At 34.8% G+C, this 23,846-nt stretch overlaps 1 protein-coding gene across 7 annotated transcripts in view; it reads left to right on the top strand.

The window, feature by feature from the left end:
• The window catches only part of FNDC3A (fibronectin type III domain containing 3A), a 191,382-nt gene that overhangs the window by 156,001 nt on the left and 11,535 nt on the right, over nt 1-23,846 (top strand). For all 7 annotated transcript variants that reach the window (XM_016421933.2, XM_007495421.3, XM_056794841.1 and 4 more), the window contains 11 exons: nt 1,036-1,174; nt 1,863-1,931; nt 8,211-8,329; nt 10,771-10,876; nt 10,984-11,159; nt 14,900-15,013; nt 15,717-15,866; nt 15,954-16,237; nt 18,635-18,847; nt 20,589-20,755; nt 22,516-22,643. In XM_016421933.2, coding sequence (XP_016277419.1) covers nt 1,036-1,174; nt 1,863-1,931; nt 8,211-8,329; nt 10,771-10,876; nt 10,984-11,159; nt 14,900-15,013; nt 15,717-15,866; nt 15,954-16,237; nt 18,635-18,847; nt 20,589-20,755; nt 22,516-22,643 — 1,665 coding nt within the window. The remainder of the gene's footprint in view (nt 1-1,035; nt 1,175-1,862; nt 1,932-8,210; nt 8,330-10,770; nt 10,877-10,983; nt 11,160-14,899; nt 15,014-15,716; nt 15,867-15,953; nt 16,238-18,634; nt 18,848-20,588; nt 20,756-22,515; nt 22,644-23,846) is intronic.

Genomic DNA, 23,846 nt, shown 5'->3' with positions numbered 1-23,846 from the left:
CATTCTATCACCTACAAGTATTCCTGTTGATCCTCATTGTTTATGCATATGTCAGGGTTGTGAATCTTAAAATTTCTCAGACTTGTGAATCTTAAAAAATTCTCAACTCTACTTTGGAACATTATCTTAAGGTTATGGATAAGGCTATTCCCCATTTAAACAATGGAGGTACTTGATCAGGAATGTATTGAGAACTTTACATTACTCCACCCATACTTAGGCATACTTTAGGGGAAGATAAAGTTGTAAACTCCTTACTGAACAATGAAAAAGTACTTAACCCATACTTATAGTGAGGCCAAGCCCTTAAGCTAAGTCTATTTTTAGATCTAATAGAAAAAGGTGCTAAGTACTATGAAGGTCAAATTAATCAGTAAAGGGTCAGGCAACTTGCAAACTTGCAAGGGACAAGTTTAATAAAAGAAGGTGTGAATTAAGAGTGGTCAGTCCTTTGGAAAACGTCTACTGTGATTGGTAGATGTAAAAACTTAGGGAAGATGACATAGAAGAAAATTCTCTTTAAAGGGAGGTCAGAAAGGCCTCTGAAGGGAAGTTCAGCTTGCCAAAGCTGAATTGAAGGGCTCGGTGGCTGAACTTAGTTGAGCTGAGGAGCTGAACTGGTGGATCTCTGAACACTAGAATCTTGCCTGGGACAAATCTTGTGGTGAGTGGATTATAGACTGACTCATCTCTCTCTTAGGCTTAAAGCCTAGGCTGGCCTAGCCCCTTTCTCATTATTTCCTCTTACTCTCTCCTTTTAATTAATTCCTTAATTTGTATTAATTAAAATCTCTATAAAACCCAGCTGACTTGGGTATATTTAATATTTGGGAATTTTCCCATGGTGACCACTATATTTTTTATTTGAAACCATATTTTCGCAGTCATAGTTTAAGGCAATACACTCTTTTAACTGTAACAGGGTCAGAATAATAGAAGAAATTATCCAACAATGCCTTGTTAACAATCACCATGTTAAAAGAATATACTTGTGCTGGATTTATGTAATATTACTTTTGTATGTTTTTGTCATAGGTTATTGCTTATAACTCAGAAGGTAAAAGCAACCCCAGTGAAATAGTAGAATTTACTACTTGCCCAGATAAACCTGGAATACCTTTAAAACCTTCAGTTAAAGGAAAGATCCATTCACAGAATTTTAAAATAACTTGGGGTAAGAGGTTTTCCTTTTCATATCAATACAGATTCTTCAGAGATCTTTATATAAAGTGATTTAACCAGGCCAGACTAAGTTCAAACCATTTTTTAATTAGCAATGTTTTGTAGCTCTTTGAAAGTGTATGTTAAAGAATTTAAGATTGATGTTCAGACATATGGGAACTCTCTCAAGTTTCTGGACAGAAATGTAACAGATAGTATAGTGAAGAAATATTGGATTAGGATTGGGTCCAAAGAACTGGGTTCTGGTCCCTGTGCAACTATGTGTAACCTATGTCTGGGACCTTAGAAAAGTCGTTCTCTGAGCCTCTATTTCCTCATCTACAACATTGAGATATTGTTGACCATATTTGCTATCTCACAGAGTTGTTATGGCATTAAAAATGCAATAATGTATTTTAAACCTTTTTGAAAAAATATAAAGCATTATTTTTGTGTAAGATTCTTTTCAAAACAACATTTCAGACCATTTCAAAACAACATTTCAAACTAATATAAACTTAGTTTACATTTCCAGAACTCTGAATTTATTTATCACTTTACAAATTACATAGTTATATAACTTGGATAAGACATAATTTATCAAAACATCAATAAATTTGTGAAGTGAAATATTTTGCTCTTTGTTATTCTTTGCTGAATAGAATACCAATTTTGGGTTTGTTTGTTTTTTTTTTTAACAGATCCACCAAAAGACAATGGAGGAGCATCTATAAATAAGTATTTTGTAGAAATGTCAGAAGGCTCAAATGGTAAGAACTATATTAATTAAGTCAGTCAACAAGCATTTTATTAAGCACTTACTATGTGTCAGGGTCTATGCTAAGGACTTGGAGATACAAAGAAAGGCCCTCTAAAATCTTATATTCTGGGCACCTAGGTGACTCAGGGAGTAGAGAACCAGACATAGAGCAGGAGGTCCTGGTTTCAAATCTGGCCTCAGACACTTCCTAGCTATGTGGTAAACAACTTAATTCCCATTGCCTAATCCTTATCAGTCTTCTGCATTGGAACCAATACATAGAATTGATTCTGAGATGGAAGATAAGGTATTTTGGGGAGGAGTTTTTTTGAAGTTTATATTCTGATAAAAAGGAGACAGTATATATATTAACTAACACATACAAAATAAATACAGAGTAGTTGAAAGCATTCCCAAAGGGGAAAGTATTAGCTGCTTATGAGACCATTAAAATTGTCTTGCAGGAACTGGGATTTGAGCTAAATTGTTTTAGAAAGCCCAGGATGATAGAAGATATAGCCAATGTAAAGCCATGGAAATAGATTCATATTCAAGGCACTACAAATAAACGAGTTTAGCAGGATCTTGAGTGTATAAAGGAGAAATACAGTATGGAAAGACTTAGGTTAGGTTATGAAGTACCTTTAAATGCAGAACTTATTTGATTCTAGAGAGAATAGAGTTACTGTAGCACATTGAAAAGGAGGATGACACAATCAAATTTAAACAAACCACACATAAAGCACCCAGGTGGTGGATGAGTTAAGGAGACATTTGAGGTCTGGGCATGTGTTATAAAGCTATTGCAGGCATCTAGGGCCCTTTTCACCTGGACTAGAGTACTGGTTGTATGAGTGGAAAGAAGGGGATATATGGAAGAAATGCAAAGGTAAAGCGAAAGGTAAAGGTATTGAGCGAATAAGAGTTGCAGAGTCAAGGATATTATCAAACATGCAGTCCTAGATGACTAGAGGGATGGTGGTACCTCCTACAGTAATAGGGAAGTTGGGTAGAATGGTATATGAGGGGAAAGATTATTAGTTCAGGTTTAGACACATTAAGTTTGAGACACCTATGGTATTAGCCACTTCAGGATATTCAAAAAGGCAGTTGGACATGACTGTAATTCAACTGACTAGAGCCAGAACTGAGAATCATCTTCATAGAGATGATGGTTGAAGCCATGGAAGTTGAAGAGATCACTAGCATAGTAAAGAGAATATGACTTGGAGACACCCACAGTTAGTGTGCATGACATGGATGAAGAACTAGGAAAGGAAACTGAGAAAAAAAGAAGACAGGAAAGCCAAGAAAAAGCAATGTTAACAAAAACCTAGAAAGGAAAGGGTATCCAGGAGGAAAATATGATCAACTATTGCAGAAAAGTCATGATGGATAAGGATTAAGAAAATGCTATTCGATTTGGCAAGAGAGATCATTGGTAACTTTGGAAAGAGCAGTTTCAATTGAATGATATTAGAAGCCAGATTCCAAAAGATTTTGAAGACAGCAAAGGAGAGGAAGTGGAGGCACCCATTGTTGAATACTTTCTTGAGGACTTGAGCCACAAACAAGAGAGAGAGAGAGAATTATAGCTAGTTTCAAATCAGATGAGCTTTTTAAGGATGAGACATGGGCATGCTTATATGCATCAAAAAAGGACTCTGTAGATAAGGAGAAATTGTATGCAGGAGATATTGGAGGCCATTTACTAGAAAAATCCAGTCAGTAGAATCAGAGTCTCAAGAAGGATTACTTCTTCAAAGTCAAAGAGTAGATAATGGAGGGAATGCTAAATAATGTGAAATGAAGAGGAAGTGAGAAGGAAGAAGTATCAGCAAATGATTTTTTTCCCTCAAAGTATGCAATCTGAGAGAGTAGAGGGAGAAATGCCATGGGAGGCTTAAGGAGAACCAAAAAGGTTTGGAATAGCCACTGTGAAGGGTGGAATAGTAAATCAGAAGAGAGAGGGATATTTTGTCCTACTTCGTTTAGGCCCAGTCAGCCTGATTTCCATTTTTTCTCTGGCCCTGATCAGCACATGCAGAAGGTAAATGTTGGGAATTGCAAGGCTGAGACCTGGGCAAAGAGTTTTTTGTAATATACCAAGGGACTCTAAAGTTGAATTGATTCACCAAGAGACTAAGATGGGGAAGAGAAGAGACTATATAGCTAGGGCAAGGATTATTGCATAGAGGTAAAGGAAATAGAGGTCATGGTGAAAACAAAAGGTTTAGGGCGTTGTAAAGATTGTGATCAATTAGAGAAATGTCAGGGTTCATAAACATTAAAACAGCAAACTTGGGTGATTTCTGGATCAAGGATGTAGCTATTTACACAGTGCATAGCTGAGGTAAAGTAAAATAGTAGGTAAGGTATTGAGTAGATTGAGGAACTGAAAAGTTAAGGCATTTCAGGAGGTGTCAATGAATATGTTGAAGACCCCATAATACTAAAGGGCAGGACATAAGGATGAGAGAAAAACTATGGGCCAAGCACTGAACTCATTAAAGGAGTAATGAGATGTCCTAGTGGTATATAACAGCTACTAGGTTCATGATTGAGTGATATATTTGCATAGCATGATTCACAAAGAAGTGAAGTGGTTGAAAGGGTTTGGAAATGATAATGTAAAATATATTCCAGCTGTCACACCGCAACCAAGGAGTCAAAAGGTAATGAGAGAACATATAGTCTATGATGGAAAGGGTGGTAGGGGAAGTGATAGTGTAATGGATTCATGTCTCTTATAAAGGGCCAGAAATTTAAAAGAATAAGACATTTAAGATGAAAAAAAAAATTTAAAAAGCAGGCAAATAAGATCCAAGATGATGGAAATTGCCCCTTCCCCCTGAAATTCCTCCAAACATCTGAAAAATACATCAGACCTAATCCTAATGAGGAAATTTTAAAAAAAGGAGCATGTCTTTTTTCCAGACCAGGTCAATATAAGGAAATAGATGGAAAGATTTATGGACACTGAGTAGGGGCTATAGAGCACACTATATATGGAGCACACTAGGGAGAGACTATAAACTGGGACAAAGGGTCCCACGCTCATAATGGGGCACTATGATTGTGACAGGTGCAAAACTGGCAGATTCTTTGTCCACTACTCGGTTCTAGATCATATATGCAAGATGGACTGACCCAGGGACCTGCACTCTTCACCCCCACCCCCATCATTTCTATCTTTCTTGATCATAGGCCCTAGGCAAAATACATAGAGAGAAGCAAGTTCAAAAGCAAACTTGTGACTCAGACCCCAGGTTCAGAGCAGGATTTTGGTTCTAGGCTCTAGATCTACCCACAAAGGACAAGATTCCCAGACCAAGAAGAAGCCTACATTCTTCACTCTGAAGCAACAAAGCTTTCCAGCTAATTGACTGAGTTCAGCAGCAGTCTATTCTACAAACTCAGATCTTTGTTTTGCAAAATCTCTGGGGTTTTGTTTTTTTTCCCTATTCCCAAATATTACATTGGTATTTTATTTCTTAAGTTCAAGAACAGGCTTAAGTAAAGGTGGGGCAACAACATTGGGAACAATAGTCAAAGGTGGGCCCCCAAGACAGGGGGAGGAGGGAAGAAAGGACCCTAGATAGGAAGACTAGATCTCTTATCTAAATCCACTCTAGGCAGGCTTGATACTGATTTCTGAGCTTTTTCTAGGGCACACAATGAAACTCCGGATAAGAGGAAGTCAGGGAACTTTGATCAGATTAGTTTGTAAAGCTCAGACTGGAGGAATTATTCCAGAGGAATAACAATCAGACTTCGCCCTAACAATCACCACTTTGGTAGCACTGAAAGCTTACATATATTGGGCCTAAGCTGGCCATAAGATCATGTAACCGAACTCAGTACTCTTAAGAAAACTACAACAGGAACAACCCAGACGTCTCCAGAAGTGCACAGGGCTTGGTCCTAAAATAAAGTCTGAAGTTAGGAAGTAGGCTGGAAGAATGAGCAGACAAAAACCGAATATTACCATATACCATATACCATAACATATACCAATATATACCATAAAGAGATATAGTGACAAGGAATCCCTAGACACAAACCCAGATAAAAAGAATGACTTTAAAAATTCTACGAGCAAAGCCTCAAAGAAAAGCACAGCTTGGACAAAAATTAAACTAGAATTCCTGGAAGAGATGAAGCAAAAGTTGAAAAAAGTTTTTAAAATATTTTTGTTAATAAAGTAAGAATGCCAGAGAGAAAAAAATTGTAAAGAAATTAGAACTGTATAAGAAGAAAAAATGGAAAGGGGATTAACAGCTTGGCATAGGAAGTTCAAAACTTTGCCCAAGCAAAAAACTCCCTGGAAATAATAATAGACCAAAGTCAGTGACTTCTATAATATGAGCCAACAAACAGTATTAAAACAGTCAGAAAACTGGAAAAAAAAATAGAAGAAAATGAAAGGTGTCTCTTAGCAGAAATGGCCTGTAAAAAAGATCAAGGGAAAAAAACATAAGAATCATTGAACACCATAACAAAACAAAAGTCTAGAAATCATATTTCAAGAAATCTTAAAACTGCCCAATTCTCTTAGAACTAGAGGGTAAATGGAAATATAAGTAATCCACTTATTACTTGTTATCCTGAAAGAAACCCCAAAATGAAAACTTTCAGAAACATGATAGCCAAAACTAAGAGATTCCAAGTCAAAGAAAAAATACCACAAAAAGAGCCAAAAAGAAAGAATTTGTATATACTGAAGAACCACAATCAGGATCACAAACAATTTAGCATCATTCTAAAGAGTAGCAAAGCTTGCAATACCATAATTCTAGAAGACAAAGTATATAGATATATCCAAGAATTAATTACCCAACAAAACAATCTAATGGCACAGGTAGGAAATGAATCTTTAATGAAACAGAGGACTTCCAAACATACCCGATGGAAAGACCAAAGCTACAGAGAAACTGGAATTCAAACACAGTAATGAAGAGAAACATAAAAAGATAAAAACAACTGAACAATGATAAAGGACTAAACAAAGATAAATCGCATACATTCAAATATGGGGAGATGATAGCATATGTCCCTTCTCAATCCATACCATCATCAAGGTTAATAGAGGGAGTTTTAATTAGAAAGACAAATTTGGTTCTGTTATGTCTTGGTGATCTATAAAAAAAAGAATGGAAGGGGCAGCTAGGTGGCTCAGTGGATTGAGAGTCAGGCCTAGAAACAGGAGGTCCTAGGTTCAAATGTAGCCTTAGATACCTTGTAGCTGTGTGAACCTGGGCAAGTCACTTAACCTCCATTGCCTAGCCCCTATCACTCTTCTGCCTTGGAACAATATATAATATTGATTCTAAGATGGGAGGTAAGGATTAAAAAAGAAAGAAAAATGGAAAGGGAGAAAGGTAGAGATAAATGGTTATGGGAAATTATATCACATGATGTTCTCAAGCAAATATCTAAGGGCAGAATGGGAAGGAAGGGAATAATTGACACTTGAACTTCACTATCATTTGAATTAATTAAAAGAAGAATACACATAGAGGTACATTTCACTGAACAGGGAAATAGAGGAAGAGAAAGGGGAATTAGTGGGAGGGTAGATAAAATATAATTTTAAGCAGTTTTGGAAAGTACCATTATTGCCAAAAGGTGGTACTTTCCAAAAAGTCATTGTTCCTGAAAGTGTCTCATCATCTCCAGGAGGTGATGGCTTTTCCTTCTGACCTGGAAACATTTCCAATACTATACTTTTCTTGTCTGAGGCCCAGCCTGGCTAAGATCAGAAAGACTTATTACCCAGGCTGGCAGCAAGGTGATAAAATTCTTGTTAGCCACAGTAATTCTTAAAGACCATCTTCTGAAATAAAGGGGGCTTTTTTACAGGCTTTCTTGGTGGAGGAAGTACCACAGCAGTAAAAGATGTTTTTGAATGACTGCCTATTTGTAAAAGTGAGTTTGTCTTTTAAATAGGCTGAACTCACTTTATTGGCTTCTCTTCTATTTATTTATCTATAATGTTATTACTGGATCAGTAAACACATTTAAAATGCTTAATTAAAAGCAAATCATCTGTCTTTGCCAGAGGCTATACAAAGTAATGATATTGCACATCAGCAGATCCTCACAAATTTGTCTTGGAAACTGTATATAGAGAAAATTAGATCATTTCCAGGAAACTCTAAATAGGCTTAGAATTGTTCTGACAAATTACACAAATGCTCGTTTTAATAAAGTGAAGCTACCTGCTGTGTCCATGATACCAAAATGTCAAGCATTAGTCCGTAATTGATTGTGCATCAATTCTTAACAGGAAACAAATGGGATGTGATATACAGTGGCACTGCTCGGGAACATCTCTGTGATCGCCTGACTCCTGGCTGCTTCTATCGCCTTCGTGTATATTGTGTTAGTGATGGAGGACAGAGTTCGGTAATGCTATATTACACTTAGCTATGTGAGCAGTACTCTGGGGGGCACTGCTTATGGATTATTATTCCATATCTCTTTAGTGGAAAGGATTAACTGACATATTTTTGTCTTCCCCAAAGTAGGTACTTGGTAAAATTTTATTGAATAGAAAAATAGAATGCCTTATATTTAACATTTTGTATTATTAGGTGCCAAACATCATGACCATTCATTTGAATCATTAATTACTACATATTATTCATTTAAATTATCTTTATGTCTGCTCTAGCAGATATAACATGTTGACTGAATGAGTTCCTAATTACTGAGTATGTTTTCTTGCCTTAATAGATGCTTAATAAATAGATATTTTATTTCAGAAAAATAAATTTAGTAGAGAGATGAAATATTTATTAAATGCTTTCTATATGTGATGACTTGGGGACACAATCAAAACTGTTCCTGTTATGGACTGGAAAGAGGAGTGAGGGGAGGGAGCAGATAGGGATGATAACCAGAATGCAAGGAATTTTTGTATAGAGATGGCCAGGAAGAAATCTGAATATCTTAAAAGATTCATTTCAGAAGGCTGCTACATACATAAGCATGTCACTCCATTGGCAATGTCAGAATTTTTTTTTAAACAAAGTTTGATTTGTAGCATATGTCAATTTTATGGTTGAGAATTTCTTAAAAGTTTCATTTAAGGAGGTTACTACATAAAAATCACTACATTGGCAGTGTCAGAAATTACCTTTATTTAAAAACAATTTTTTTTTGGGTTGCAGAAGTCAATTTTATGGTTGAAAATTATTTTCTGACACCCATTTCAGAAAGATAGTTTTAGTATTCATATTATTGAATTTACTTGAAGGTGACATTGTATTGTACCCTTTATTTAAATACATACCTACAACTTCAGGATGAAATATTTTTTAAATTGAGTGCCTGAACAAATTTTTGTTGTTGTTCTAACCAAAGATTGATTCCAAGAGCATTTGTAACTGTGACCTTCTTCCATAATTTTTGTATGTATGGGGGGGAGGGAATGAGAATGATGTCCAAGATCTGTGTTTTCCTCAGTGTGAGGACCTTATTCCTTCTTATGATACAAATCAACAAACAATTCTTTTAAACCTTAGATATTTGCCCATTTTAAGACCTTAAATGACTTATCCTAGATCACACAGCCAATACATGTCAAAGGTGAGACTTGACCCTAGATGCCTTCCCTACTCTGGGACAATATTCTATCCCATGTCATAATAATAGAATCTAATGTGGCTTTAAAAATATTTTATGAAGATATGAAAATTTTATTTAATAAGTCTTATTTTTTAAATCTTACTATTATAAGTTGGGTAAAGCCAAATACTCTAAAGGCTTTATAAGAGTATAGTTTTATTTTCAGGTGGAAGGAAGGAGGAAAGACCTGTTTAAACAGGTCTATTAGGTTTTAAAAGTTAAGTTGACCAAACCTGAAAATAAACATTAATCCATACTTAGAAAGGTATTTGAATTTAAATTAGGTCAACAACAAAAACTACAAACTATAGTTGATCACTATAGGTGTAGAGTTTTTTTCAGGATAAATTAGTAAATTTTTAAAATTTGTTATAATTTGTTAGTACATGGCTGATAGTACATGTTAGAACTTAAAAGTTGTTGGCTTAACTTCACCTGTGGAAGACTTAGAAATTTCCAGGGGTCCATTTAAAAAAAAAACAAAACTAAGTTTCCATGAAGAAAGCAATGATTTATGATCTTGGGATTATAGCATAGTTAAGGGTAGGTTGGAAAACCTAAAAAATAGCAAAGACCAAAGTGATTAGTGTAGTAACAGACAAGTTCATCCAAGAGGGAAACAATGACCATGAACATTGGTAATAAGAAACCCAGGTGCCTGAGGATGAATGACCCTGGAATTTACCAAGATGAAGCCAACCAAATATGGGATGACTTTTATGAACTACATGAATTAACTTCTTGAAGGTGCTATTTTGGAAAACAGATTCGGATCCTATTTACTATGATGGTTCAAATTTAATTGATCTGAATAAAGCACCCAAATGTCTCACTCTAGCCTCATATTGTATGAAGAATACAGATGAAGTGGGTATCAAATGGGGTATTACACATTTTTGGAAGTGGATTTGGAATATGTGATACAGACCATGCAGACTGAAAAATAAATTTACAAGTACTGATAGTTTTAGGTGAAACCGTGGGCCTCTAAGGAAAAAAAAGTAACTCCATTTTTCTCAAAATTATCTCCAAAGGCTTTTTTCCCCCAAATAAAAACTAATCAACTGTTTTTTTTTTAAATTGAGCCTTGTTAGTTTATTTAGTTCCAGCTTATATTCATGTATTCTTAGCTAACAGTTCTTCAGTGAGACAACCTTGGTATTAATGTTGTTTTTTTTTTTTTAATTAAAAAAATTATTATTATGATTGTTTGATAGGTATCTGAACCACTACTGGTACAGACTCCTGCTGTGCTTCCTGGTCCATGCTTCCCTCCCAGATTACAGGGTAGACCCAAAGCAAAAGAAATCCAACTGCGATGGGGTAATTTCCACTTTAGCAATATAATATAATATAATATAATACAATATAATATCAGGCATTTAAATGTGCTCAGTATTTTAAACTGTATTAATTTTTCCACCTTTTAGGACCACCTCAGGTTGATGGCGGATCACCTATTATCTCTTATAGTGTGGAAATGTCTCCTATAGAAACAGATGAACCCAGAGAAATTTACCAGGGTTCTGAAGTAGAATGTACAGTGAGCAGCCTTCTTCCTGGAAAGACATACAACTTTAGACTACGTGCAGCTAACAAAATTGGGGTAGGAATTCCAATCTTATTAATAGTTACTTGACTTGCAAGAAGGGATGTTTAAGTTCCTTAAGAGAATGATATTTTGAAACTGATTTAAACTTGTAGGCTTTACACACACACACACACACACACACACACACACACAGTATGTCACATTGACTCTTGGGCAATTCTCTTGCCATTTCAGTTTGAACTCTTGTAAGTTTAGTGGAGCAGTATGCTAGAGTTAAGAGTCTGACCTAGGTTCAAGTATTCCTGACTTTTGACTCCTACTTTTTGAATGATACTGGGCAAGTCATATAACATATCAGCTTCATTATCCTTAAAATAAGGATAATTAATACTTGCACTACCTACTTCATAAGGTCTTTGTAAGGTAAATACTTTGTAAAACTTGAGGAATAAGAACAGAGAGGTATAGATTAATTTGTATAGGAAACTTGTTAGATAGTTTCCTAGAGTAGTAGTGTCAAAGTCAAATAGAAACATCCCTGCAGACTGCATATTGACTTAGTAAGCTACAAATTAACATTTGTACTATATTTTTTTAATTTTGTTAAGCTTTTCCTATCTACATTTTTATTTGGTTCAAGTGGGTATTTGACTGCTGGCCTAGAGCACTAAAAGGGTCACCTGGCCAATATGTCAGAGGCAGGGCAAATGCTTTTTTTTCCCTTCCTTTTTAAAATATTTTTTTCCAATTACATGTAAAAATGATTTGACATTCATTTTATAAAACTTTGAGTTCCACAATCCTTCCCCTATTAAGAAGGTAAGCAATTTGTTATAGGTTATACACATACAGTCATGCAACACATGTTTCCATTAGACATGTTGTGAAAGAGAACACCACTACCCAAAAAAAAGTTGTTGTTGTTGTTGTTTTTAAGTATCCTTCAATCTGTGTTCAGAATTCATCAGTTCTTTCTCTGTAGGTAGATAGCATTTTTATCGGAAGTTTTTCAGAATTATTTTGAGTATTGCTTAGAATAGCTAAGCAGTTGATCCATCATGCAGTTTTGCTATTAATACATATTCTAAGGTCTGATTCTACTTACTTTGCATCAGTTCATGTATCTTTCTAGAGTGTTTTTCTGAAATATCCAGCTCATCATTTCTTATAGGACAATAGTATTTTGTCACAGTCATATATCACAACTTGTTCAGCCATCACCAGTTGATGGGTATCCTCTCAATCTCCAATTCTTTGTCACCACAAAAAGAGCTGCTATAAATATCCATATCAAAGTTAAATATAAATAAAGCACAGTGGTGTTTTTCCCTTTTTTTCCCTTTTTTTTTTATCTCTTTGGGATAGACTTAATAGTGGCATTTCTGGTCAAAGGGTATATGGTATATGCAGTTTTATAGCCCTTTGTGCATAGTTCCAAATTGCTTTCTAGAATGTTGGATCAGTTCACCACTCCTTCCCCACCAACATTAGTCATTTTTGGCAGAAAAAATCTTGAAAATATACATAAATATATAAATTCATTAGTATTGTTAGAAGTAAAAAAGCTATATTGTAAGCAATAATTCCTCAATACTTCAGTTTCTATTAACTCATCAATATAAGAATCCCTTTTAGTGGTGTGGATGATAGCCTGTCTGCACATTTTCATCCCATGTGTTTATTGTCCATGGCCTCCTAGAAGAGCTTCTTAAGAGCTCCATGTAGTATAGCGAGGAACCTTCCTCTGGTCTTTTAACCTTGTGTGGGTAGCATTATAGCATGTAGGCTATCCATTAGTCCTTATTCTTTCTACATAATTGGCTTATCACTGTTTTCTCCTTGAATGGTTTAGATAAATTCTTGTATGTCTCTTCCTCTATGCAAATTATTCTTGGTAATGTGCTACAACCTATTTATGCTGCAACACATTGCATTGCCCTTTGGGTCTTGCTCAATTTTGAGATTCTTCTTAGAGTTTGGGACTCGTTGCCAGATAGCAGGAGTTGACAGATTTGGCCTGTAAACTTAGAATGGTTTTCACATTTTTAAATAAAGTTTTATTATTATATTTTAAAATATAAAAACCATTCTTACCTCAAATAACCAGTGGACCATAAGAGGCCTTCAGGCCATAGTTTGCCAAACCCTTACACATAGCATTATTAGAAGAAGATTCCTATTAAAAAGATAGGTGTTTTTTGTTTCATGGAAAACCATGGTATCATTTAAAGTAATGCATTATTTCCCATATTAACTCTTAATATGCTTGCTGCCTAGTCTTCAATTCTTGGCACAAATCATTGTCTATCTGGAGTGACTGTCCCAAATTTAAATGCTAATGGATCAGTTAAATGGATTACCTATCCAGCTGCAAATCACCCTGGAGAATAGGCATTCTTTTTCTACCTTTTTTTCCCTATATTATTTATACAAAACACTATTGAGTGATTTTGATAGCTGTATTCTCAGGCATAATATAAATAAGCACATTACTCACAAGTAGAAAAGCCCCTGGAGGACCTAATCATTTCTAAGAAAAATTTGTTGCTATTAATGCTCTGCACTGGCCATCAATTATAAACCACTTTCAAAAACCGAGGCCTCCCTGTTGTATGAAATAATTGTCAAAGGAACCTCACTACACATGTATACCAAGAACCATTTTGTATTTTCCTTTTATGAGTGAGCATGGCCAGTTCTATTTAATAGTTCATATGTATGTTTGTGGATATTTCTGGACATATAATATCCACACTAGCTTAGTGTCTATAGAGCCCTTGGCTTCCAAGTCGAGGAGACCTAGTTTCAAATTCCACCACAAACAATTATTGGTGTTGTGACAATAGACAAGTGACTTAACCTTTCTGAACCTCAGTTTCCTCATATGAAGTGACACTTTTAAGGATTCTTATAGTCTTATACAGGACTGAAGGATAGGGAAAGCATTTGCAGCTGAATGAAGGCTTTCTATAGATCTTAACCTGCAGTCTATGTTTTTTTTTAATTCTTTGGTAACTTTATTAAGTATAATGTGTTTCCATTATAATTGGAAATATCTTATTCAACTCAGAACAGTTATGAGGAGTCCATACATCTTTATCAGACTGCCAAAAGGTTACATCACACACAAAGAATTAAGAACACCTACTCTGAATAATTTTCATGTTAAAGCTTTTTAATACTGCAATATTAAGGAGCCATTATAATAAAACTTCTTGTATAGCATCCCCTCCTCTTAAATAGTCAGTAAGCATTATTGGGCATCTGCTACAAGCCAGTCACTATGCAACTGTCCCTGCCCTCAAGGAGCTCACAGTCTAATGGAGGAAAGCAGCACACAAAAGGAGCTTAAAAAGTTGGAAGAGAGGATCAAAAGAAAGGGGAACAATCTGAAGTCAGTGAGATGGCAAACCTGGGATCTTTCTTCAAATGGAGTCCTTTGGAGGGGTTCTGTGATGTCTATCCTTTCTGATTATAATAGAGGGTCTGAAAGCAAAGGGTTACTGAGGAGATAGGAATTTTAGAGTTGATGAAATCTGGAAGGAAGTTGAGTTACTGGAGACATTGATAAAATTAGGAAATCAATAATAATCATGTCATTGACCCTTCCTCATGTATTCCTTAAACCATTGGGAATGATACCCATCAATTCTTATAAACATTTCCGAATAATAAGAGTCTTGCATGTTTGTAAATATGTAATGATGTAACAGTGCTGGGCAACCAAATAGGTACTTGGGAAAAAAAAATTGAAACTCTTGCAGTTATCAGTTTTTGTTTTTTTGTTTTTAAAGTTTGGACAATTTTCAGAAAAATGTGAAATAACTACAGCACCAGGACCACCAGATCAATGCAAACCCCCTCAAGTGACATGTAGATCTGCAACCTGTGCACAAGTGTATTGGGAGGTATTATTATGCTTTAATTTAGGACTATTGTATATGTGTAAAATTGCATTTTTTACTTTTCCATACTGCAAAAATATCTTGTATAAAATAGTACTATTGATTTTAACTACTTCTAGTCTTTTAAGACTAAATTCTAATTTAATTTATACTTAATTGCCCCCTTGTTAATAATTTTGGTTTAAAAAATAATGCATATTATATGCTTTTGAATTTTTCAAGGATACTTACCTTACTGCTTATTGTACCTTGACCAGTGATGAACTTAATGTTCAAATCGCATGTTCATAATATATTGGCTACATCATTTCTATCATGTTTATCCCCTATTGCTTAGTAATTATATTTTATACTAATAAACATTATAAACTGAAATTCAACAAAAGTTTTTACATGGTTTCATGTTAAGTCATTTTTTAAAATTACTTTAAAGAAAGTACTGCATCAATACAAAGCATGCTTTCCAGCATTTTTAAGAGTAATAATACTGAATTTCAAGATAAATTTATTGTACTTTTTGATACCTCAAATTCAAAAGATCTTAATCATAAGACTATAAAATCGATGGATTTAATTTTCTTGACTATTTACAGAACTTTAAAAACAACTTTTTTGTTGTGCTCATGGAAAGACATTTTCAGCAAAACATATTCAAGATTCAGACTTTAAGAGGGAATTTAAATTTAAATCTTTTCCTGTTTCAAAGGTTCCAGTTAGTAATGGAGCAGATGTCACTGAATATCGTTTGGAATGGGGAGGAGTTGAAGGATGTATGCAAATATGTTACTGTGGACCTGGTCTCAGTTATGAATTAAAAGGACTTTTACCAGCAACCATGTATTATTGCAGGGTTCAGGTAAAGAGGACCACTTAACTGATATTCTGTTACAAAAACTCTGCATTTCAGTAGTACTTCCATGTTCATTTCTTTGTTCATTTTCAGGCTGTGAGTGTTGCAGGACCAGGCCCTTTCAGTGAAGTAGTAGTATGTGTGACTCCAGCATCAGTACCTGCAGTTGTTGCTTGTCTTCAAGAAATTAGTGAAGATGAAGTTGAAAGTCCAGATTATTCACCTTCTACATGCCTTGCAATAAAATGGGAAAAACCATGTGACCATGGATCAGAAATCCTATCCTATAGCATAGACTTTGGAGAGAAACAGCCTGTAACAGTGGGAAAGATTTCAAGCTATGTTATAGACAATTTGCAACCAGATACAACATACAGGTACTCAGGCAATATTGTATTAGGAATCTTACTATTGATGTAACACAGATGAATGAGGTACAGAAAGTTTTCATTTCTTAAGCAGGCTCATCATAAATTTTAGTTTTGTGTTCAGATTAACTATATAACAAATAAAATCTATAATGAATTTTCAGGTTTAAACGATTAATTTCTATACCAAAATTTAAGAACATAAATTCACAATATTAGAAACATGTTTCTACACACACACACACACACACACACACACACACACACACACACACACACACACACACACACACAACCTTGTAGATTAATTTCTGCCAGCACATATGTGCATATGTGTGTGTATCTATGGCTGTATAAAATATATATAGTGATTTAGCCTAAATTGCCTATACCTTTTATATATAAAAACATTTTCTAATATTGTGACTTTGTGCTCTTAAATTTTTCATTCCTTTCTCAAACTATAGATTTTTAATGTTTCATAAGTGCACATGTTTTTATAATTTTCACCACTTTGCCTCTTTGCTTTATACATTAGTTTGGGTCAGAAGTGCTTTGTATATCCATACTAACAACTTAAGAAATATCTGTTCATTTGAAATGAGGTCTTTTTTTAAAAAGGTAGCTTTAAATCAGTTGTAATGACTAGTTGAGAAGCCTGGAAGAGGACAATAAAAAAAGAGGAAAACAGGCATAATAGAGTAAAAAGAGACCAAGAACAGATGATGCCATGCCAGACGGTTTTATTAGTCCTTATCAGCAGAAGAGTTTGTATGTGACAACATTAGCAGAGTTGTGAATGACAGTTGTGGAATATTTTAGTTTTAATGGCTTTTTTAAAATAACATTTCTGGGAAAGAATTTTCACATGTTTTGGTAGATAGTTGCTTTTTTTAATAAATGAAATATATTAGCTACCTGTCGATTTCTAGCTCCATTTTATCATCCACATAATTCTCATCAAAATATTTAAATTTAACTTTCTGTATGACATTGGGTCTTAGTATTAGAGGTGGAATGGGCCAATAGTCATTCATAAAAATAGTAGCTACAGTTTCTCTAAACCCTTTGTTTTACAATTAAGGAAACCAAAGCTCAGAAAATTTAAATGGTTTGCCCAGTCACACAATACATGGCAGAACTGCGATTTGAACCAAAAGTCCTCTGACTCCGAATCTAGTATGGCTTTCCATTGTACCCTATTTGCTGACTAAAAAGTGAACTAAATCTCTCTGACCTTATTTAATACTGACATTCCCTAATTGTATAATATCTTCATATGCTGAAATTATTTTTTGTAAAAAAATCACTTTAATATGAGATGGCCAACTCTACCTTCCTCTACCCAAAATATTTCTTTTTAGAATGTGATCAAAATGACACTTGGACCCATAACGCCAACAAAAAAATTTTACTGTCCATCCTTGTCACTCTATATTTGGCTAGTATCAGACTCAGCCCTCTGATAACGATACCTAATGTTTACATAGTGCTTCAGTATGTACAAAGTACTTTAAACATATTATCTTGTTTGATTTTTACACCAGCCCTGTAAAGTGGAGGTACTTTTAAGTATTATTATTAATTATAAATAAATCTGAGAACCAGAGACTAGCTTTTAAGTCACAGAGTTAATAAGTGTTGTAAGCAGCATTTAAATTAAGGTCTGTCTTGATTCCCAAGTCCAACACTCTTTCTACTATACCTTACAACACGTTGGCAGAGAACAAATCAGGGAATTAACTTTTTACTTAAAATGAAAATCCTAAACACAATGAGTTTCAATGTTTCGTGAAAATCAGATTGGAAATTGTTCCATTCAGCCCCAAATAAAATATACTTAGTATATTTGTGAGATTGCTGAATAAAATGTTTTTAATTATTACCACATATTTTAAGTGGTCTTATTTTACATCCCATACTTTTTATTATTGGATTACTTGCATTTCAATATTAAGAAAACACCTAGGTCTACTAAAGAAAAAAGACATACTACTTAATTTCCATTAATAAAAATGAAAGCATAACCACCTGTTAAGTAAAAGAGCTCACAACAGATTTCTAGCTTTCTAAACTTGGGTAAAATGGTTAACAACTTTAAACCTCAGCTTCTTCATCTTTAAAATAAGGAAATAATCTCTACTTCTTAAGGTTCTTTATAGCTTTAAATCCATGTCTGCACTGCTCTGATGGAAATAATGTGTTGTATCTCATTTCATGTTGATAACTTGCCTTTGCCATAATTTCCAAAAAATAAATAGGAAATGGTTTGGGGCTTTTTAAATACTAGTGTAACCGTTTAATTTTTTTTCTTTATCTATGCTGGGTAGCCTGGTAAGAATTCTAATACAGCAATCCATTATAAGCTAAAATTTATCAATATCATTTTATGCCTGTGATTCTTAGAATACGAATTCAAGCCTTGAATAGCCTTGGAGCTGGTCCTTTCAGTCACACAATAAAATTAAAAACTAAGCCCCTCCCTCCTGACCCTCCTCGCCTGGAATGTGCAGCCTTCAATCACCAGAACCTCAAGCTAAAGTGGGGGGAAGGAGCCACAAAGGCATTAACTACAGATTCCATTCAGTATCACCTTCTCATGGAAGATAAGAATGGAAGGTAAGAGTTAGTCTTATGTATATCTTTTGGTCTCTATTTTATAAATTGCCTTAAATCTGTTTTAAATAATTCTTTTAGGGGGCAACTGGGTAGCTCAGTGGATTGTGAGCCAGGACTAGAGATGGGAGGTCCTAAATTCAAATCTCGCCTCAGACACTTCCCAGCTGTGTGACCCTGGGCAAGTCACTTAACCCTTATTGCCTATCCCTTACCACTCTTCTGCCTTGGAACCAAAACACAGTATTGATTCCAAGATGAAGGTAAGGGCCTAAATAAATAAATCTTTTAAGGATAACAAAGACCACCTAGCAAAAAGGTCTGAGTTCTAGTCCTAGTTTAGACGAGTTTTGTGACTTCTTGCTACCTTGGACAGCTCTCAAAGATTTTGCAGGCCCAATCTCTCTTCTAATTAAAAATGTACTTTTCTAGTAAATGAGAAAAGATTTACTATAAATTTCCTTCCTTTTCATTGGTATAGGAAACTTGTTTAATTTATCTCTGGAAAATTCATGAGGTGTAAAATGAAAATAAGCTATTTTGTAACTAGTTATCCACCTTCTTCCTTTATTCAACCACAAGAATTTCATTTTAGCACTTTTTCTTTCTTGTAACCACTAAGCCATCTTACCCAGTTCATTCTAAAGACCATCTTCAAATTGTATTTTAGACTAAATTACTGGCCCGGGGATTGAATTTTTCTAAACCTTTGTTTAGCAATTGAGTCTCCTACAGATAAAAGGAACAATTTATTTTAAATCAAAATAAATCATTTGATATGTTCTGTGTGTTCATGTATATATGTAATTAACTTATTTTGACTTGTGTTTTGTATATATTTTTTTTAGGTTTTTCAGCTTTCATAGATCAGGAATCCTGTCAGTATATGCTTATAAGTCTCACCACATAATTTTATATTTACTCATCCTTTCTTTCTTCTTTCATATTAGAGGAAAAGAGGTGATCCTCTTCTAAGCTAATCCTTTCATTTTAGCCCTAGATTCCCTCCTTCTCTCAGACTTCCTCTGCTACCATTACGAAGTTGATTCTCCTCCTTTCTAGTTCATTATAATCCATATTTTCTGTGATCTCTCCTTTCTCAAAGGAATCGGTACCTGGCTCATAACCATTCTCTTCAGATCATCCCCTGCCATCATACTTATCAACTTCAGGATCTTCATTGAATTCCCTTCAAATCCTCCTCCCCTAGACCTACCCACACCTTCCTAGTTTGCCCATTTCCTCTCATCTCCTGTAAACTACAGCTTCACTCTATGGAGATGGCAATACCTTAGAAAATCTCACTCCCACCTAAAACCATATTGCTGCCACTCTTGGAACTTAGCCTATTGCTTTATTGTTCTATCATTTATTTATATGACCTATCTCTCTGGTCTTGTTTTAGCTCATTAATAGTAGGGATGGTGTGTTGTATTTTGTGGTGTCACTAACAGTCATAGTAAGCACTCTAAATAGAAGACTATGATGCTTGTGGTGGTGGTTGTGGTGGTGATAGGGGATTCTCACTAGTAGTTTACTGGTATTATAACATAATAAGACTAAGATTCTTCTTTTTTTTTACTCTTTAAAACACTTTTACCATGCCATTAAAATCTGTAACATTTATACTTCATTATTATATTTTGATAGTATATGTTCTTATTTCTTTGTTTGCCTGATTTACAAGTTTTTAAACTAGAGAATATCTATTTGTAAACATTTAGTTGGTTTATTTCCATATTAGGTTTATATCCTTGTACAGAGGACCATGTCATACATATAAAGTACAAAGACTCAGTGAGTCAACATCCTATAAATTCTGTATTCAAGCTTGCAATGAAGCTGGGGAAGGTCCTCTTTCTCAGAAATATACTTTCACTACTCCAAAATCTGTGCCAGCAGCCTTGAAAGGTAAGTAAGCAACTTCTAATGCTATTTTTTCTAGAAAATGAATTTAGCAAAATTAAATATACATTAAGTACCCAACTGTAGCCCTAATATTAAAAAAAAAAATAAGAGCAATAGATCTGTATTCCAGAAGCCTTATCAGGTACTTTAACATGTATATTAAAATACCATAATATTATTTTTCATTGTACAAAATGTAAAAACTGCTTCATTGTGTAAGAAAAATTTGACCTGGGAAAGCTAGCCTGAATAAACAAGCAGGTTGGTTTGTGGAAAGATTCAGACTGTATTCATGTTTCCAATTCTTAACATACACAATGATGATTTGCATATCACTTCCCTTTAATTCTTTGGGTTATATTAAACAGCAGAGAATCTACTAATAGAAGGGGAAAAAAAAGATGTTATCCAGCATGTTTTAACTCTTAGTTAATTGGGGGAGGGGGGAATATATATACTTTTCTTGTCCCTCAAATTAGTGATTTAGATGATGACTGTTATTTGTTTGAACCCAGCATAAGAGAATCCCACAGCACACTCTTCTGGGTTATATGCTTGCATTTAACTTTCTTTTTAGGCAGTAAATGCCCTCTTAATTCATGGAGATGTTTCACAGGGTCATTTTACAAATAAATAGTAACATGAAAAGTATTGGAGACCAGTATGCAGATCTTAAAAACAAGGTTTTTGTCTGTGTACTCAATTCTGAAAGTGACTGCTCTGTTTTTGCCTACATCATAAGCCACTTTTGAGTAAGGAACTTATGATCACAGTTAGGCTAGGGTAGGTTTTACTTGTGACCCATGAAAAAGTTCCAAGTTAATACTCCCAGTTGCCCAATAAATATTTACTAAATTGAATTCACTTAGACACATACATCCTAAGGTTACACATTCGTTCAATAAATATTTTATTATGTATATTCATTATATACAATGCTTTGTTAGACCCTCATAGGGATAGAGAGTTTAGATAAATTTGCCCACAGAGGCTTAGAATCCAGAAAAGAAATAATATATAATTAAAAATATATGTAATGATACACAATATTGCATGATAAATGCATTTGCCAATTACTAAACAAAGTGCTTCATGAGATGAGAGAAAGCTTTTCCCAATGTAGGTAATCAGGGTATATTTCTTTCTAACTAGCAAAGAGCAGGAAAGAAGGACATTGCAGGCTTATGCAGTGAGGCAAGCAAAAATCTAGACAGAAGAAGGCAAAGAGGTTATATGGGCATCAGAGAGTGGCTTCTTTTTCCTAGAGCAGTTAGCATAAAATAATACATGTAGGAATTATTCCTACCTTCAGTGTTAGGCCTGACTCAGATAGATTAAAGAGGAATACCATTTGAGGTTTTCCTTAAGAGTTCAGTCATGGAGGTGTGTAGGTCTGTTGACTGGGAAGCATAATCCTTTAGGGGAATGTGGATAGCATTTCCAGCAATGAATGAGAAAGAAGCATTCCTAGTTTTATTTTTTTTTCTACCTTACCTCTTTTCCTATTCAGATTCTGTCCTTGCCAACCTTGAGGGCTTTGGGGACTAGGTATGCATTAGTCACAGATAGGTAGCAAAAGGGCAAAGGGAACAGTGAAAACACATAGCTAAAACACTGAGAAGAGACATAAATGTATATTTAAGTCTTCTCTAATTTTGTTTTTGAAATTTTACTAATTTAGTAATTAGAGTACAGTAGCTCTCTGATTATATGTTGCTGCTAAATACCATGTATACTTTTACAGTATTGTTTGTTTCCTTTAGCCCCAAGAATAGACAAAATAAATGATCACACCTGTGAAATCACATGGGAGGTTTTACAGCCAATGAAAGGTGACCCAATTATTTACAGTCTTCAAGTTATGGTGGGAAAAGACTCGGACTTCAAACAGGTATTTTGTTTAATTATATTTTACAGTATTTGATTGAAGTTAGTCAGATTTTTCATTAATATGTAAGGAATCTGATTTTGTAAATATGAGAAATCTTCCTTCCACCTACTTACAATTTAGAAGATAAACCATAGAGAGTAAGTTACCTGAAATTCAGAGAATGACTTTTGCCTATGGTTACCTGGCTAGTGAGCATCAGGAATGATATGTGATCTTAATAGTTTTAACAGCTCTTAGCTAAGCTAGCACTCCATCCACTTGTGTGAAATATGCCTGACTTAAAATTGCATTAAATGTTACTCCATTCCTTTCACCCAGCACAATATTTTAAATAAGGTTAGAGAAGTTGGAAATTGAAGTAAAAGATTTCCCTGAAATTTAATTGAGATATGTATTTAAATTGCTTTATAGCCACAGGTACAGTATGAATTTGTTACTGAGGGGATCTACTTGTAAAGATTAAATTTAATGGTTGGACACAAGTTTATTTACCAAAATAGAGGGGAAACAATAAAGTAGGGAAATGTGAAAGAGGTTAGCAAAAATACCTATACCGGGAGGGCTGGTAGTGAGTAATCATGTCGCCTCCTCCAAGATGGAAGCTAGGCTTAGGAAACTAGGAAGGGAGTCAGCCTTTTCACTCACCCAACCAAGTAGTCCAGGAGTCAGAGTCTAAGTTGGAGTCAGGATCCATGCTGCAGTCTCCAATGAGGTTCTCTCGAAGACTGCTTCCAGGAGACACTCCCCACAAGACTCAACTTCACCAGACTGCTAGCTGAAGGATTTTGTGACTTATGGTGGTTTCCTATCCTTGCCCCCTCTTCACAGGGGCCAATCACAGTTTCCAAAGTTCTCACACCTCTCATCCTCTGAAGGTGGCAACTCTCCTCCTAGGATTCACACCTTTGGACTCACATGTTTCTGAGTGTATGAATTCTTCTGTTTGAGTTAGAAAAAGGGGTGGAGCTCTTCCAACTATCTTGCTGGCTTCTCACCTCTAAAAGTGTTAACTCTCCTCCAGGAGTAAGAGTTTGTAGACTTCCCTTACTTTAAGGTTAAATATGAGTGTTTGCTATTTGCTTTTATTGATTAATTGAAAAGTAGACAAAAGAGAGTTAATCCTGTCTTCAATCTAGTGAGGTACTAACTAGGCAAAGAGAACAAAGGATTCCTTTTTCACAAGTGCAAACTCAGAATAGACAA

Source organism: Monodelphis domestica, chromosome 4, assembly GCF_027887165.1.
Source record: "Monodelphis domestica isolate mMonDom1 chromosome 4, mMonDom1.pri, whole genome shotgun sequence".
In the NCBI taxonomy this organism is placed as follows: domain Eukaryota; kingdom Metazoa; phylum Chordata; class Mammalia; order Didelphimorphia; family Didelphidae; genus Monodelphis; species Monodelphis domestica.
This window is presented reverse-complemented; position numbering and strand designations above follow the sequence as displayed.